At 45.5% G+C, this 19146-nt stretch overlaps 1 protein-coding gene across 2 annotated transcripts in view; it reads left to right on the forward strand.

Moving 5' to 3' along the window:
• TOGARAM2 (TOG array regulator of axonemal microtubules 2) overlaps positions 1–19146 on the forward strand; it is an 89603-nt gene that overhangs the window by 43104 nt on the left and 27353 nt on the right. For both annotated transcript variants that reach the window (XM_065589309.1, XM_065589310.1), the window contains exons 2-9: positions 2576–2709; positions 4791–4925; positions 5567–5800; positions 6459–6688; positions 8610–8797; positions 14410–14456; positions 16600–16778; positions 17888–18059. In XM_065589309.1, coding sequence (XP_065445381.1) covers positions 2682–2709; positions 4791–4925; positions 5567–5800; positions 6459–6688; positions 8610–8797; positions 14410–14456; positions 16600–16778; positions 17888–18059 — 1213 coding nt within the window. In that variant the 5' untranslated portion in view covers positions 2576–2681. The remainder of the gene's footprint in view (positions 1–2575; positions 2710–4790; positions 4926–5566; positions 5801–6458; positions 6689–8609; positions 8798–14409; positions 14457–16599; positions 16779–17887; positions 18060–19146) is intronic.

Consider the following 19146-nt stretch of genomic DNA (forward strand, 5'->3'; position numbering starts at 1 on the left):
TTTATAATATCAGAGGCCCAAATCCTGGTCCCTGCAATGAGCCCAGTTTGAATGGATTTGGCGTGTGGGAGATTTTTTTCACATTGGACAGGTAAGGACAGAATCCTACTCCCCCAGCCCTTCCTAAAGGCTGCAAGGCAGCAGGAGAGTCTCACCATAGCTACCGCTCTGGGTTACCCTGGCTTCTGTGGCAATTACCTAACTTCACCTTCACTCTGAAGGGGAGAGGTGGATCTGTGTAATTGTACATTGCCTGTGTAACCTTCACATTACACTAACAAAGTGGTTTGCATTTACTGAACCAGTCTTGCATACTGGTAAACTGGGGCACAGAGAGATTAAGTGACTGGGCCAAGGTTACACAACAGGCAGTGGCAGAGTTGGGTATACAAGCCCGGACCACACTCCTTTCCAGGGTATTTTTTGGTCCCATTTTTAAATACCTCAAGCTATGGGGCATCTTCTACTTCCTTTGGGAGATAATTACAGTCTAGCAGAACTTACCCTTGGGACATTTCTCTCATATTCACCCTACATTTTCTTATGTTCCATTCCCCCCCCCCCCCCCCCCCAACCCCTAATTTTATACCCTTTGCACCACTAGAAATGATTGCTCTCATTCCTTACACACGTTGCCCCAAAATAGCCTGAATTCTTTGATCTTATGGGCAAGCTGCAAAAGCCATCCATTTGGGTTTGTCTAGAATGGGAAAAGTGGTCGAGGTTAAGACAGAGTTAGTTAAACATGTTTGCTAACTCTGATTTAACCTCAAGCACTTTTTCTAGTGTACACAAATGCTTCAATAGTGCACCTAGAGAGAGCCCAGTGTCTGGGGCTATGGGTGGAGAGGGGCAGGGCCTTTGCTCCTGTGTTTATTGGCTGGTCTGTTCATTTTCTATTGTATTGGGCTGCAGGGTGCTATTTTAATTGATTGCAAATTTAATTGATGGTAGGGCTCCTAGACCTCATGTACAGGCATTATTTGTGCTATGTTTTCTAATTGAAAGAATATGTTAATAAATAAATTACTTTGGCTATTCCGCACACTCCTCCTTTAGTCAGAGTTCAACCAAGCTATATGCATTTAGTCCTTTTAATGAATCCATTTCTCTGGCTCCTTGCTGCAGTCAGCTTACTGTGAGCAAAGATCTTTTCTCCATGCTTTTTTTTTTAGCATCTAAGGATGAAATTTTCAAAAGCATTCGACATTGGAGAAATTCTGCTCCTATTGAAGTCAATGGGAGTTTTATCATCAACTTCAGTGGATAAAATTTAGGCCAATTTATCTTTATTTCACACTGCAATATATTGGCCAAAATGTCCAAAGAAGAGGCAGTTATAAACAGTAGAGTACTGTCTGGATTACTGAAGTGATAGGGACCAAATAAGTAAGGAAACAGACTGGAGCAAGGCTAAATAAAATTGGAAAGTACATCCTTTACAGCACTCTTCCTGCTTCTACACAAACTACCCTTTACCCTGCTAGGCTTTGAGCACTATAATATTGGCCCCAAGGCGCATTAGCCCCTGGGAAGTGTGTGTATGTATTGGTAAGTGTGTGTGTCTAGAGTGTGAGTATGGTTTTGGTGCATGTGCACACAGAGGTCACCACTAAAAATCAACATGGACAGTGCAGTGGTGTTTGGCTTCACCATGCTATTTCCTACGCCGAAGTAAATATTACAAATACCAGTGGTGCAGCAAATGTTGGGTGGCACCAAGTGTGTGTTGGTCTGTTTTTCTGTCTGCTGTAGTAAGGGTTGACGGATTCAGAAGAATTCAGCTTCTGGTTTAAAATCTAGCTGCAACGTTCAGCACAAATGGGCCAACAAGGCTGATCTACCCTCTCACCCCAGAGACAGATCAGGATTGAAGCAGATTGGTGGGGGAGGGCAGGATACGGGCAGCTCGCACTGATGTTGCTTTAACTAGGCTGTGGATATACAGAGGACTCCGGCCTTCAGCTGTTAATCAGGCACCTTTCACTAATGTTCAAATTCAGTTGAATTAAAGAAAAAGAAAAGAAAATCTGCCACTCTTCCCCTTCTGTCCCTCCTTACGGTGGGTCACAGCCCTTCCTAGTGTAACTCTACAATGGAGTTACACCAGGCATAAATTTGCCCCTTTACCATCAAGAGTTTGAAAATGTAGTTTCTGCTACACAGTCTGCTGTCTGGATGCTTCAGTGGCAACCCTTTCAGAGACAGCTCCCTGCCTCTGTGCTCCCCTTGCCTGCACAGCTTTGGGGAGAATGGCTGCTGGAGGAATTATACTCCCACCTGTGTGCTGGCTACCCTCTGTTTAGAAGCATTAAATGCTCTGAATTACTGAAGTGATAGGGACCAAAAAATAAGGAAACAGATTGGAGCAAGGCTACATAAAATTGCCGGGTTTGCAACAGGTAGAGATTGTTCAGTTTGAATTTGGCATTGAGCTACTCTGCAAGTGCTTTTTAAGCTCTCCCTTGACTTCACCAGTTTTCTGATATGTTCCAGGCAAGAACCCCATTAGACAGGGAAATGTGAGGGAAAGACAGTTTGTCATCCATGTTAATGCGGCTGTATTTCCATGCAGGCCTCTGGACATTATAAAGAGAAGGTACCACCAGCAGCAGCAGGTCGAGTGAAAAGCAAAACAGCAAGTAGCCTCTGAACTGAAAAGAGCCCTTCTGCCCAGACACATGGCAACACATGATGATTTCACAGCAGGTAAAGGACTGGATTAGACGCTAGTACTCTGCCTTTTGCAGCACCACAACTGTAGGGTTACCATACTTAACAAATAAAAAAAGAGGACCCTCCACGGGGTCTTGGCCCCACCCATTTCCCACCCCCTTCCCCGCCCCAACTCCGCCCCTTCCCCGCCCTAACTCCGCCCCTCCCACTCCCAGCCACGCGGAAAGGGCTGCCCGAGCGCTACCGGCTTCACGGTTTGCCGGGCAGCCCCCAGACCCTGCGCCCCCGGCCGACGCTTCCCCAGCACAGCTGGAGCCCGGGAGGGGCTGCGCCCAGCCGGGGGCGCAGGGTCTGGAGGCTGCCCAGCAAACCGTGAAGCCGGTAGCGCTTGGGCTTCGGGCAGCCCCCTTGCCTCCGGACCCTGCGCCCCCAGCCGGGCACTTCCCCTCCCGGGCTCCGGCGGTGCAGGGTCCGGAGGCATGGGGGCTGCCCAAAGCCCGTAGCGCTCGCCTCTTAAATAGAACCGAAGAGTCGGGGAGGAGCAGAGCCGCCACGGCCGGAGGCTCTGCTCCTCCCCTGACTCTTCGGCTCTGTTTAAGAGCCGGGCTGCCCGAGCGCTACCGGCTTCGGGCAGCCCCCATGCCTCTGACCCTGCGCCCCCGGCCGGGCACTTCCCCTCCCAGGCTCTGGCGGTGCAGGGTCCGGAGGCATGGGGGCTGCCCAAAGCCCGTAGCGCTCGGCTCTTAAACAGAGCCGAAGAGTCGGGGAGGAGCAGAACCGCCGCGGCCGGAGGCTCTGCTCCTCCCCTGACTCTTCGGCTCTGTTTAAGAGCTGGGCTGCCCAAGCGCTACCGGCTTCGGGCAGCCCCCATGCCTCCGGATCCTGTGCCGCCGGAGCCCGGGAGGGGAAGTGCCCGGCCGGCAGCTGGGGTCCGGAGGCACGGGGGCTGCCCGAACAGAGCCGAAGAGTCAGGGGAGGAGCAGAGCAGCTGCGGGAGGGGAAGTGCCCGGCTGGCATTTTCCTGGACATGGTCGGCTTTTTGGCAATTCCCCCCGGACAGGGGTTTGATTGCTGAAAAGCCGGACATGTCCGGGAAAAACCGGACATATGGTAACCCTACACAACTGGGGCTTGCGGCAATCCCACCCACTCACTTGTTACCCAGAGGAAATTAACCACAGAGTCTTGTGTCTGTGCCGAGTAATGCTATCATGCTCTAGGACCGGCAGCGTGTGTGCGAGTGCTGTGTTCAAAACACTGTACAGTGAGCTCGATATCAGGGGGTGGTGACTATGCTTGGCAAGCGTGGCTACCATTTTGCATTCAGCAAGAGTTTATGGTCTGTCTTTGATGTGCAAAGGTACGGGATGCTGGCCTGGATGAGGAAGGAGAAAAATTGCCTTGCCTAATTTTGAATCTGCATGAGCATCATAGATTAGAAAGTTTAACTCAAGCATTACGGGTTTGTGTAGTTTTTAGGATTCTCTGTAGGAGAAGGAACAGAGAGGAGAAAGGAGAACAAAATCCAATGAAAATATAGGGTGCAGTTGGAGCAGAGGGGCAAAGGAGGACATTTGAATCAAGAAATAAGTCTGCATTTGGTAGATAGGATACCCATATGTGTTAGGTGAGCTTTGGGGACTTCTAATCTGGATCACAGGCCCCCTCTAGCTAGAAACACAGACATTATTAATTGACGTTGTGCTTTTACTTTTTTTTTTTTAATTGAGTCTCTCTTGGAGGAAAGAAGCCTGGATTTGAATTACAAGGAAAGAAGGATTTTTGATCTAGTTTTGTGAACCTTCCAGATGGTTTGAGTTTTGCAAAAGCTTGACCTCTTTGAGGTTCAGTAACCTTAGCCAGGAGAGGAGAGGAAATACAGGGTAGATCACTAACAAGGAATTATGTAATTTTGCAAGGCAGTCAGATATCCCAGTGATGAGTGTTAGATTAGAGAGGCTGCAGTCAATGAAGTTTTTGCCTGAGCCAGGAATGCAGGGTTTAGCCCACACTATCTGATGTGTAATCTGTGAAAGGGGACAGCTGTTATTTTTCCCCCCTTCTTTTCAAGCACCACACACACTTGGATTATTTGTACTGTTCTTAATTTAAAGCTAAGTACCGAGCCCCTGTTGCGGTGTATTGTGGGAGTGTCCCCAAAGTCAAACCCAGATACAGATCGCTGCGAGGAGGAAGCATCGATTCAAACTTGCAGCTGTATGGAAGCAGATGGACGACAGCAGATGAAGGTGAGGATGGGGACAGAATGACTGACCTGTGGCCTAGGCCACATAGAAACATGAGGCTGCAAGCCTGGCTGCCTGGAAGGGGAGGCACTCTCTGAGCCTGGTGTCTAGATCTACCCTTTTGTTTTTCATTTGCCATGAGTGATGAGTCCAGGAACTAGTTGCAAGTCAGAGAATGCTGTTGGTAAAGTGCTGATCACCCCCTTCCTCTGGTAGAATTTCCGCCATTAAGTAGATCTGAAGGTCACTGATTAGTAGCTGGGCTTTGTCCTCTTGCTAATAGAACTCAGCTGAAAACTGCATGTGACCATCTGAGGACTGTTTCTAACTGCCAATATGGTCCATATTCCTTTGAATAAAAACCACCGCCACTGGGATCCTTGAGGGCAGTCCCAGCAGAGAGGCCAAAGACTGAGATGATGCTCCCTTCTCATTACTAGAGGTGGGACCCTCAGCTTCACTTTCCTGGCCAGTCAATGCAGCACTCTTAACAAGCACTAGGGTCATAGTATTTTGATCCAAAATGAAAATAAAATTAAATTGATCTCTAAAAATTAGAATAAAATAAATGTCTCAAATTGACTGATGGATTCTTGATGAGTGAGGTTGACTTACTTGACTCTTGCTTTTAAATTGGCCTGCAGCCTCTCTTCAGTCTGTACTGAAAGTCCAGATGAAAAAACAGTCATGCTTGTGGAGTGGAGATGGGGGCCCACCTTATCCCAGAGCCATTTCCTCTCTAGAGGGCTTGGACAGCCCCACCTTGAAACAGGATCCCAAAGAACTGGAGGTGAGCAGTGCGGCCATGGAAACTGCTCAGATCAAGGACAAGCTCAAGAAGAGGAGGATCTCTGAGGGCTTATTTGCATCACACAGAGGTAAAGCTGGGTGCCTATCTGCTATCTCTGATGAAATGAAACCCTTCCAAGAATAGAGGGATTAGCATGTGACACTGACAAATACTCAGTTCAATTGCCAGCAATGTCCAGGTTTCACCCAGAGTGTTGGGATCTGTATGTGGATGCTAGCATCAAAACATTCTTGAAGGACAAAAATGAGGAGACCTTCCTTTCCTGTGGAGAAAAAATGACAAATGTTCATCCTTGTTTATGTTACTGATTGCTGTAATAGAGCTTTAACTATCTGGAGCCACTACTTTTGCTTGGTTTATATTTTCATCTTGTCTATATTTCCTTTCCCCCCTTCCTTTACCTGCTTTAATCTTTCTTTCACAGGGGTTTAAAAGTTTGTTTTCTTAATCCATGTGAATCCAGATGTCAGTTTTCAAATAGTAAATAGGAGCATAGAAAACCATCATGTTATCTGAGGTATTTCTATGGAATTGGATGGATGTGACTGGCCCACTCAACTGCAGATGGCTGTAGCCTCTCTATGTTAACATGTGTCCATGGGAACACAATTCTCACCATTCGGTTAACCACACGTTTTGAAGAAAGTCACCTGATTTGGAGTCAGATCTCTGTTATCTTGGATCTAAAAGGTAGTATACCTAGTGCTATTTTTTTTTATTTTCAGGCTTGCTTGACTCCAGTGGCCCCAAGGAGGTTGCCCTGAAGCCAGCTGTTTCCAGATCTGCCTCTCAAAGGCTGCTGCTAACTTCCAAGCCCATGCCTCCCATTCAAAGCATCCCTACCTCCCCAGAAGCCAATGGCACAGATGAAAGTGAGCAGAAGACCTTGGAGAATGGCATGATCAGCTGGAGCCGTGGTGAGACCCACACTGAGCTGACTCCAACTTCCCAAGAGGTAAATGGGCATTGAATAAGAAAACTGAACCAAACCAAATATGGTTCCTCTGAAGTTTTAGTGCCTGGCAGAGCTCTAAGAGATTTCTCTGACATGGGTAAAGTCTAGGATCCTATCTGAAGTGTGGTTGTACTATGAAAAGTTACTCTCTAAAGATGGAATCATGGAGGTACTATGGGTTTAGTGTCTGTACTGTATAGGAATTGGGTTGTATCTTTTTAAATAGTGCTCATCATGTTCTGTGTTTTGAGGAGAAGCCACCAGAAACCAGTCAGAGGCACCATATGTATGTAGTAAGGCCTTGCATGTTTCAGTATAGTTAGTAAACATGGGCATTTGTGACCCAACTGTGCTTGTGTGGTTCCTTATGGTTAATATTGTGTAAAGAGCAAAAGATGCAATCGTGTCTCAATGATTTTCATATCAAAGGTACTATGAAGGTGTTTGCTGTAGCTGCCTGCCCTGCAAACTCAACCTGGAATCCAAAAGTCCATCATCAACTCTAATAAAGTTTCTAGAATTCAAGTGAGATCCTCAGTAGCCCCGGTACAGCCGCATTGCCTTGCGTAGATTTGCGCAGGGGTAACTGACTGGAACTTTGCAAACAATTCTACTAAGGATACCCTAAAAGGGATAGAATACTGCACCCTTTCCATTAACTTTGTTGACTCTGCAAGGGTGACAGGAGTTACAGCTATTAGACCTCACTACACAGGAGAAGGAAGGTGATTAGAAAATACTTTTGCAAACAAAGGAAGCCTATCAAAAGGCTAGTGCATTGGATTTCAGTTATCTAGATACTGGGCCAGATCCAGGCCTACCATAATTCTACTGGCTTCACTGGATTTTCATCAGGAATTAATTTGGCCAATTGACAGTGAAGAAGATAATGGGAGAACTAAGAAAGGATCAATGTTTGTTCTCCATTCCTCCACTCTCCCAGTCACAATATCGATGACCCAGAAGGGGACCCATTCCAATAGAAATGTTTGTTGTTATGGAGATAGTACAGGATGGTTTCATACACAACACATTGCACTGTCAGCAAGGTAGGTGGCTCTACTGGAGTTGATAACTGACAATGAGCCAGATATGATAAATTAGATGGAAATTGGAGCACACCTAGGATCCAGTGATCACATTAATGTCAGGGCTGAAAGGCTGATGAGGGTCTGTAGAAAGGGCAATAACAGGAAAAAATGGACTTTAGAGAAGTATATTTGGACAGAATGTGAAATAAGCAGTAGAAAATTGGCTGGAGTTCACTGGTGTATGGTAGGTGGTTTAGGTACAGCCATGGGATTGCAATCCAAACTCATCCCAGTACAATCAGAAAGTCTGAAAGAGCAACAGCTTCCCAGAAACTACACTGGCAAAGCAGGGAGATGGCGGGAAGGAGGAAAGATAGGCAGAGGGTGCACAGCTTCTGCAGTGATGAGCACGATAAAAATACTTAGATAGATGGGAGGCAGAGTGGGGCACTGGCCCCTTTCTTACTGCTTTCCCTTCATTTCCCCTTTCCCAGCTCGGGAGCATAGGGGTGCCATCAATTCTCCCTCCCTCAGATAGCTTCTTCCTCTCGACTGAGGTTTCAATGGAGTGTGAGAGAGGAGAGTTTGACAGTGCTAGTCCACTACACAGTGCATGGAAGAAGGTGCACTTTCTTTTGTGGTTAGAGTGGAATGCTGGCTGTTAGACCTCCAGATATACTCCCTTTATCTCTGCAGAGATCTTCCACTTTGTTGCCTAACAGAATGAATTCCTGCCTGTGCTAACCCATGTGACCAGCCTTCCCTTCTAAACCTCACCTGCCTCTGCATAATCACTGAGCTGGATTGAACTGTTTTGTAAAGTTAAGGTGAAAGTTACTTGTTTCAGTTTGAACTTTAACCCTGTGGGGCCTGAACTCTTCCAATTCCAGACTTCCCGGCAGTACTTGCATTGCAATGATGAGAAGATGAGGAAGTCATTAGGTTCTGCTTTGATTCCACCTATTCCCAAATCAGTGAGACCACCTGATGGAGACTCTGGCAATTCTCCAATGCCTCTTCCAAGCTCTCAGCAATTGGACCAGGCTGCTCTCACTATACAGGAGACTGCTGAGATAAGGTAAACGTCTTCCTGGCATCTTCTTCCCTTCCAGTGTAGCCTCATCCTACAGATCTCATCTAAGTAGTTTGTTTATTTGTCACAGTCGACACTCCAAGATATTTGTATACTAGTATACACTAGTTATGTGTATACTGTAGATTGTATGTCTGATATGAACCAAAATCACTCCAGATATATGGGAGTATGTTCTAGTGGTTACGGTTTAGGAGTAGGAACCAGGACTCCTGAGTGCATGCAGATGTGGTCACGTGCAGATACTGCACCATCTCAAAAAAGATATATTGGAATTGGAAAAGGTTCAGAAAAGAGCAACAAAAATGATTAGGGGTATGGAATGGCTTCTGTATGAGGAGAGATTAATAAGACTGGGACTTTTCAGCTTGGAAAAGAGACGACTAAGGAGGGATATGAAAAAGGTCTATAAAATCATGACTGGTGTGGAGAAAGTAAATATGGAAGTGTTATTTATTCCTTCTCATAACACAAGAACTAGGGATCACCAAATGATAGGCAGCAGGTTTAAAACAAACAAAAGGAAGTATTTTTTCACATAACGCACAGTCAACCTATGGAACTCCTTGCCAGAGGATGTTGTGAAGGCTAAGACTATAACAGGGTTCAAAAAGGAACTAGATAAGTTCATGGAAGATTTGTCCATCAATGGCTATCAGCCAGGATGAGCAGAGATTGTGTCCCTAGCCTCTGTTTGCCAGAAACTGGGAATGGGTGACGGGATGGATCACTTGATTACCTGTTCTGTTCATTCCCTCTGAGACACCTGGCATTGGCCACTGTCAGAAGACAGGATACTGGGCTAGATGGACCTTTGGTCTGACCCAGTGTGGCCATTCTCATGTTCTTATGTCTATTCCTGACTGCCACTGACTCACTATACCTGAAGAAGAGTTCTTTGTAGCTTGAAAGCTTGTCTTTTTGACCAACAGAAGTTGGTCCAATAAAAGATATTATGTCACCCATCTTGTCTCTCTACTATCCTGGGACCAGCACGGTTACAAGTGTACTGCAGAATGACTCACTATGTAATTTTGGGCAAATCATTTAAGACCCACGCTTCAGCTGGACCTGAGTCTGGCCCCTCATTGTGAGGACAGAATTTTGCATCTGCAAATACTTGTTTCTGCGACAATTTGCTGGTGCACATATTGTCAACTGGGTATCTAGTTACCAAAGTTAGAAGCCATTTCTATAAATATAGGCCTTAATCCCTTCTGTGCCTTGGTCTTCCCATCACAAAATGAGAGCCCAGATACTTACCAACTTCTCAGGAGATTGTGAGGCTTAAATAACTAATATTTGTAAAATGCTTTGAGCTCTTAGGTGAAAGACAAGTAGTATTGGTATAGAAGGGTACAGCTTGCTCAGGAAGGACAGGCAGGGAAAACAGGGAGGAGGTATTGCTTTATATATTAAAAATTTATACACTTGGACTGAGGTTGAGATGGAAATAGGAGACAGACTTGTTGAAAGTCTCTGGGTAAGGATAAAAGAGGTAAAAACCAAGCGTGATGTCATAGTAGGGGTCTACTACAGACACTTAACCAGGAAGAAGAGGTGGATGAGGCTTTTTTAAAGCAACAAGCAAAATCATCCAAAGCACAGGACTTGGTGGTAAATGAGGGACTTCAACTACCAAGACATCTGTTGGGAAAATAACACAACAGGGCACAGATTATTCAACAAGTTCTTGGAATTTTATTGGAGACATTTTTTTATTTCAGAAGGTGGAGAAATCTACTGGGGAGAGATTGTTCTAGATTTGATTTTGACAAATAGGGAGGAACTGATTTTGAAATTTTGAAAGTAGAAGGCAGCTTGGGTGAAAGTGATCATGAAATGGTAGAGTTCATGATTTTAAAGAATGGTAGGAGGGAGAACAGCAAAATAAAGACAATGGATTTCAAGAAGGCAAACTTTAGCAAACTCAGGGAGTTGGTAGGTAAGATCCAATGGGAAGCAAGTCTAAGGGGAAAAACAATTGAAGACAGTTGGCAGTTTTTCAAAGAGACATTATTAGGGGCACAAGAGCAAACTATCCCACTGCGTGGGAAAGATAGGAAGTATGGCAAGAGACCATCTTGGCTTAACCAGGAGATCTTCAATGATCTGAAACTCAAAAAAGAGTTAAATGTCTTCAAGTCACCAGGGCCTGATGAAATGCATCCTAGAATACTCAAGGAGCTGACAGAGGAGATATCTGAGCCATTAGTGATTATCTTTGAAAAGTCATGGAAGAGTGGGGAGATTCCAGAAGACTTGAAAAGGGCAAATATAGTGCCAATCTATAAAAAGGGAAATAAGGACAACCCGGGGAATTACAAAACAGTCAGCTTAACTTCTGTAACTGGAAAGATAATGGAGCAAATAATAATGCAACCAATTTGCAAACATCTAGAAGATAATAAGGTGATAAGTAACAGCATGGATTTTTCAAGAACAAATTGTGTCAAACCAACCTGATAGCTTTCTTTGACTGGGTAACAAGCCTTGTGGATGGGGGGAAGCGGTAGATGTGGTACATCTTGACTTTAATAAAGCTTTTGATACTGTCGTGACCTTCTCAAAACAAACTAGGGAAATGAAACCTAGATGGAGCTACTATAAGGTGGGTGCATAACTGACTGGAAAACAGTTCCCAGAAAGTAGATATCAGTGGTTTATAGTCATGCTGGAAGGGCATAATGAGTGGGGTCCCCCAGGGATCAGTTCTAGGTCCAGTTCTGTTCAATATCTTCATCAATGATTTAGATAATGGCATAGAGAGTACACTTATCAAGTTTGCAAGCTGGGAGGGGTTGCAAGTGCTTTGTAGGATAGGATTATACTTCAAAATGATCTGGACAAACTGGAGAAATGGTCTGAACTAAATAGGATGAAATTCAATATGGACAAATGCAAAATATTCCACTTAGGAAGAAACAATCTGTTGCACACATAGAAAATGGGAAATGACTGCCAAGGAGGTAGTACTGTGGAAAGGGATCTGGGGGTCATAGTGGACCACAAGCTAAATATGAGTCAGCAATGTAACATTGTTGCAAAAAAAACGAACATCATTCTGGGTTGTATTAACAGGAGTATTGTAAGCAAGACATGGGAAGTAATTCTTCCGCTCTACTCCGTGCTGATTAGGCTTCAACTGGAATATTGTGTCCACTTCTGGGCGCCACATTTCAGAGAAGATGTGGACAAATTGTAGGAAGTCCAGAGAAGAGCAATAAAAATTATTAAAGGTCTAGAAAACATGACCTATGAGGGAAGATTGAAAAAAATTGGGTTTGTTTAGTCTGGAAAAGAGAAGACTGAGAGGGGACATGATAACAGTTTTCAAGTACATAAAAAGTTGTTACAAGGAGGGAGAAAAAAATGTTTTTCTTAACCTCTGAGGATAGGACAAGCAGCAATGGGCTTAAATTGCAGCAAGGGAGGTTTAGGTTGGACATTAGGAAAAACTTCCTAACTGTCAGGGTGGTTAAGCACTGGAATAAATTGCCTAGAGAGGTTGTGGAATCTCTGTCATTGGAGATTTTTAAGAGCAGGTTAGACAAACACCTGTCAGGGATCGTTTAGATAATACTTAGGGCATGGCTACACTTGCAGATGTAGAGCGCTGTGAGTTAAACCTGCCTTCAGAGAGCGCAGTAGGGAAAGCGCTGCAGTCTGTCCACACTGAAGCTGCAAGTGCACTGGCGTGGCCACATTTGCAGCGGCATTGGGAGCGGTGCATTATGGGCAGCTATCCCACAGAGCACCTCTTCCCATTCTGGTGCTGTGGCTTGTGGGAAGGGGGCGTAGACTGCAGGGCATTCTGGGTCCTGTCCCAATGCCCCGTGATGCATCGGTTCGCATCCCAGCGCCATCTTTCAACGTTTTTTGTACTGGGTGCTCTGTCTTACCTTTCGGTCTGTGGGAATGGAGCCCGAACTGCTGAGGAATATGCTGATGAGTCTCGCCAGCATGTCGCATTTGGCAGTCTAGTTATTCTTTATGATCCAAAGTGACAGTGGAGAGCTCCAATGATGATATCAACTCAAGTAATGCATATGACGCAAGTTTGCTTGTGGCATTCACGGACATGCTGACCACCGTGGAATGCCGCTTTTGGGCTCAGGAAACAAGCAATGAGTGGTGGGATCACATCGTCATGCAAGTCTGGGATGACGAGCAGTGGCTGCAGAACTTTCAGATCAGAAAAGCCACTTTCATGGGACTGTGTGAGGAGCTCGCCCCCACCCTGCGGTGCAAGGACATGAGATTGAGAGCTGACCTGACGGTGGAGAAGCGGGTGGCTATTGCAATCTGGAAGCTGGCAACTCCAGACAGCTACCGATCGGTCGCTAACCAGTTTGGAGTGGGAAAGTCGACCGTTGGAATCACTTCTGGAGGTGGATCAGAGCGCACTATAGGACCAGGGCATCTACACTGGCGCCGCGGTGCTCCAGTGGGGGCGCAGCAAGCATTATTCCACTCGCCGAGGTGGAGTACTAGCAGCGCTGTAGCCGCAGAGTCAGAGTGCTCTATGTGCCTTGCTAGTGTGGACTGGGAGTGAGCTAGTGCGCCCGGGGCTCCTTTATTGCGTTGTAACTTGTAAGTGTAGCCAAGGCCTTAGTCCTGCTATGAATGCATGGAACTAGACTAGATGACCTCTCGAGGTCCCTTCCAGTCCTATGATTCTATTAAGGAACTATGGGATGATTATAAAATTAATATACATTATAAGTATTATCCCCATTTATTAGTTTAGCTTCTGTGCTTGGGGAAAACTACCTGTCAGCCTTATGCTTGATATAATAATAAATAGTGTTAAGCTACAATTGCAGTTTATATACTTCACTAAGATATTGTATATACATGTCTAGTTGCATCATAATATGCTTATTAGGTTCTTACTCACAAATAGATTTTGAAGATAAATTATTTATTTCTTTAAGAGCAGAAGGGCCTAATTCTTCCCTCTGGGGAAGTTAGGGAAGTTACATCAGTGGAACTGAGAATCAGGTGGATTCTCTGTCACTGGCAACTTTTAAATCAGATTAGTTGTTTTTTAAAAAGATATACCCTGGTTCAAACTGGAATTAATTCAAGTTCTATGACCTGTGTTATACAGGAAGCCAGACTAGATGATCACAATGGTCCCTTCTTATAATCTATGAATCCATGAATCTCTGAATCACAATCTGATCTAAAACTGGAACAGACAAAGCTTGATTCTTTTCTCTCTCACACTAGTGTAAACGTGGCTGCTCTGATTTGAGCTGTAGGACCAGCCTAACCTCTAGTGGAACCAGGACCATATAGATGTTTGAAAGTCACTAATGTGCCCCTCCCTCCTGAGCTGCATTGGGGGACGCAAGGCTGGAATCCAAAGAGGTGACCCACTGCTTTCAGTCGGAGCAGGATTTGCCCCTCATGTGGCTTTACTAACTGATGGACCCAATGACCATTGTAAAGCAGTTGCCAGCAAACTGAAACCTGTGGGTTACATTTCCTGCTCTGTGATGGTGATTCTGACAAGGAACCTCTCCTCCATTAAAATGCTCTCTCTTCCTCTATATTTCCTCATAAATTCTTTTCTCCTCAATTGTTTTAAGGTCAAGGCCAGACAGCAATGCTGAGGAGAAGATCCTTAAATCTCTGGGTATGTACAGGGCGTGTATTTATTTTGTCATAAAATGAAGACAGGGAGTTCTCCCCCCCACACACCCATAGGTGAAATTATATAAATGTCTTACTGGAAAAACATTCCACAATCCTTCATTATTAGAGGGAGATACTTTAGAAAACTAACCCAGAGTCCAGACACCCAGGAAGCAGTGAGGTGGCCTTGCCAGATGTGAATGGATCCAATAGATGACTTCACATGTTTGATGGCAGGGATTGAGAAGTTCACCCCCAACAGCTCATAAATAAAATAGAAAGCATTTTCTCAGCTCCTTTGTCTCATACACTTTACTAGATGGGAACTTGCCTCTCTATATGACTGTTAGCAGTGCTTAATTTATGCCTTAATGCTGAGCTCTAGCACCTCTAGGTTTGGCAGTTCATAACCCAGGCACCTCTGGGCTTGCTGCATCAGTTATGAAGGTAAAATATTGCTTGAGCCCTGGCATCTAATTGCGTGAACCCTGGTACCTCTTTCATTACAAATTAAGCACTGGCTGTTGGTGCCATTCAAGGTTAGAGAGAGATGAACCATTTCACACAAAATAAGAAATGCCCTCATTTGCCCCTTCTACCCCCATGAACCTTCACTTTAAACTTGAACTGAACCCAAACTGAACCTTTTTTGAGATCTATACTAGTCTGATCCACTTTGTTTATTTTTTCACTGGTAATTCCAAAACTCCATGACAGAGGTTGTTCTTGCGATCTTTCCAGCCCAGTTTTACTGGACCAAGAGGTTCAGATATGGATTCACACTGGAGTGCTTATCTGAACTGAACTTTTCAACCTCCTAAAGTATAGTTCTAAATATTACATCTGTAAAAGAGGCATTTATTGGTTATTTTATCAAAGGCATTTATTAAGTCACCTCTCAGTTACCCCAGATCAAATGAGATCAGTTGACACTTAAAAATGTTTTGTTCCCCTAACTACCAGCCCTGCAAACTCAACCTTGGATTGAGAGTCAAGCTGAGTTCTTTCTTTCTCATGCATCATCACTGAGAATATTCTGCGAGTTAAATTAGGGCCTCAGTTACACGTGTGCAACCCCAGTATTTTTAGGTTAAGCCTTGAGTGACACCTTCGCTACCCCATTACCTTCAGTGGATTTACACAGATATAACCACTGGAACTTAGTAAATAATTCTATTGATAATGTTTGAAAAGGAATAGAAACCAGCTTACCTCTCCCAGAGCTGTGTGGGCCCTCCAGGGGTGCCAGGAGTAAAAGCAAACGCTTAATTTAGTTGCTGATATGCAGCTATGACTATAAATATAACCAGGGAGCAGATTTGCTGAGTTACGAAGGTGATGTTTTTACATAACTATTTTTCAGAGAAGAACTGCCCTTTAAAGTTAATCCATCTCTTTAGTTGATAAGACTTTGGCTTGACCAGCCAGTGAAAAAAATTCCTGATTTTTAAAACATATCTTCTTTTTTTTTAGTTTAGTTTATGGTATGATTTTATGATTTGTGAAGCAGTGCATGGAATTATTAGTTCTATGAGCCTTAGCAGGTCTGTTGGAGAGTAATTGAGCATCAGATGCCCTGTGCTATACATATTAAAGGAAACTTTCACACCCAGTCCCCTAGAGCATGTGTGTGTGTGGACAGAGGTGCTAATTTCAGGGGCTGAGCTGCTAGTTTTGATAATGAATCCACTTGCAGGAAATTCATTGCAGCAACCAGGATTCTTATTTTATTGTTCATATTTCAACAACCCAAAACTTTTCTTTAAAAGCTTTTAATTTGCCAATAGAGAGGAGGAATAATTGATTTTTACCTAATACATGGGGTGTCAGAAGGTAGAAGCGTCGCATGAACACAAAGTCTGTAAACTCAGGGAAGGAGAATGCTTTACTCAGGCCTGAATAGCTGGGAAGATATAGGAAAATGTTTCTTTTTCCACAGGGAAAATCTTTATTTTCACCCTTCTTCAGCAATCACAGCGGCTCCCCAGGGGCTGCAGATTGAGCATTTTCCCTCACTCAGTAGATCTGTATTTCAAGAAATGTAATTTCTACAGCAGATGCAAAAAGCCAGAGTCCCATCAACCTGTTGGTGCTGGTGTGCTGCTTGCTGCACTAATATATGGTATGTGTCTTTGGCTTATCAGAATTCAGAACTCTGGAACCCATTTTGCCTGCTCCCAAAAATGGCTTGACTGGTAGCATGAAGCCTGCTGAATATTTACTGCCATTAACAACCCTCTCCCTCAGCCAGGCCAAGGAGACAGGACCCCTATCGAGCCCTCATCTTTTAAAGGGTGATGATTGGAAGGAGAGCAATGGAAGGGTATGTATGTGCTAAGGTCATTGGAGCAGGGATATCCTTTTTCTTCGGTGATTGTACAGTACCTCCTACAATGAGGTCCTAGGCATGACTGCAATACAAATCACAACTAATAATAAAAATAATAAACTTCCTCTGTCAGGGACCCTCTTCCCTGTTTGATTAGGTTAAAGAGTCAGACATTCGCTGTGTATTTTTTCTGAACAAAGGAGAAGCAGAAATTATTGTCTGGGAAATAGTGATAAGGTTAAGTAGGATGAGTTCTGTTTCTGACGTGAATTCAGAGGTGGTGCAAGTTACCCACTGGTGAGTGTGAATTACATGCTGAGACGGTGGAGGCAAGGGTTGTAATATCGGAAGCAACCGAGAGGGTGTGTAGGATACTGGCCTGTCTACCCAGCCCAGGAAGGAGTGGCACCATCCTCAGAGTCGGGTGAGGTCCTTTTCTCAGGGCTTCAGCTTTATTTCCTCCAGATAACATAAAGTCAGCACCTCAATTGTCCCTTCCCTTCTAATGCAGAGGCCTGTCCATTCTCTGCAGGTTCCCACTCTACCAGCCCCCTTGTCTGAGAGTCACCCTGCTCCCAGGCCTGCAACAGGAACCAACCTACTTCCTATAGCTCTCTCTTTATTCAGGGATTTCCTGCCAGAATCTCCCTGCTCCTCGCAGCTCTCCACCCCAACTCAGCTACTTGCTGGCTTTTATAATCACCTGACCTCTAGCTGATCAGTCTGAGCTGAGAGGTAGCTGACCTCACCTGTTCCAGGTGATGCTGGGCCCAACAGCCCTTCAATGGCCAGCGAGGATGTAAATTAAAATAGAGGAGCTTGCTTTTCCTGACGCCTTCCTGTTGGCTGCTTGCCTTCCTGTGACCCCTAACCATCCCACCCACTCCCTTTCCATCCACTCGCAGTAGCTTAAAGACATGAAAATTACACCGCTTGTAAATCTGGCCAAGTACCTTTTCTGTTTAATTATACGCAGGGAGGGCAATTGCTTCTGAAACTATTGAGGTGTATATTGAAGCATATCAGTGTTTGTGACATTGTACCACAGTGTTTCCTGCTTTCTGTATCATTTGTGTACCTTGGTGTGTTTGTGTTGTGTCCAGATCCACGTCACAATATCCAAGTCAGCTCAGGAGAAAATGCGCCAGAAGCAAATGAAAGAGATGGAGCTTTTGCGGAGCGAGAGGGAGAAGGAAAAAGAGAGAGAGAAGGAAAGGTCCCTGCAGCTCCATGAGCAATTGCAGAAAGTTGACCCAGGGGCTATTCCTCAGGAAGGTAAGTGGCTGCTAACGGCTATAGGCCTGGTTCTCCACTGCCTCACATCTTGTTTAGCCGTTGACACCTGTGCAAAGTGAGTGAAAAATTCTGCTCACTCCAACTGGTAGCATGTTAAACCTACTGTGCACAGGTGTAAATGAATAGTGTGTGAGGCACTGCAGTGTCAGGCCCCATGAATTAGGGTCACTATATTCCATTCTTATAACCAGAGCTGCAGGGCAGGAAGATCCCTTTAGAGAGAAATAACCATCATTTCCACGGGGATTTTCTATGGAGAAATCCCACCCAATTACCCCTCCCTCTAGACATCATTGCAAATTTCCCTACTGCTGAGGAGGCTGGATGAAACTCCTGTCAGAGCCTGTCAGTACGGCTGGCTCAGTCAGTTGGAGACATCACTCTAAATATATGGGAGACTGCCTCTCTACCAAAGTGTGGCTGACTATTTGCCTGACATAGTGCTCAGGGGTGGCAGGTTTGTAGAAATTTTGGTGGCGCCCAGAACCCTCCCCCGCCCAAACTCTGCCCCCCCACCCGCCCAAGGCTCTCGGAGGGAGTTTGGGTGGGGGAGGAGGAGGTCTGGGGTGCAGGCCCTAGGCTGGGGCAGGGGATTGGGGTGCAGGCTCTGGGAGGGAGTTTGGGGATGGGAGGGGGTGCAGGGGTGAGGGCTGTGGGGTGTGGCTGCAGATGAGAGTGTGGGAGGGGCTCAGGGCAAGAGTAGGGATGTAGGGGGTGAGGGCTCTGTCAGGCTGGGAATGAGGGGTTTGGGGTGTGGGAGGAGCTCAGGGCGAGAGGAGGAGTGTGGGGGATGAAGGCTCTGTCTGGGGCTGGGGGGTTTGGGGTGTTAGGCTCAGGGCTGGGGCAAAGGGTTGGAGTGCAGGGGGATGAAGGCTCTGGCTGGGACTGGGAATAAGATGTTTGGGGTGTGGGAGGGGCTCAGGGCTAGGGTAGAGGGTTGAGGGCGAGGTGGGGGGTAAAAGCTCTGGCTGGGGAGTGGGCTCTGGGGTGGGGCAAGGCTGGGGATGAATTTGGGGTGCAGGCAGGCTGCTCTGGGACAGGGGACAGAGAGAACGACTCCCCACAG

The sequence above is a fragment of the Chrysemys picta genome, chromosome 3 (assembly GCF_011386835.1).
Source record: "Chrysemys picta bellii isolate R12L10 chromosome 3, ASM1138683v2, whole genome shotgun sequence".
Classification (NCBI taxonomy): Eukaryota; Metazoa; Chordata; order Testudines; family Emydidae; genus Chrysemys; species Chrysemys picta.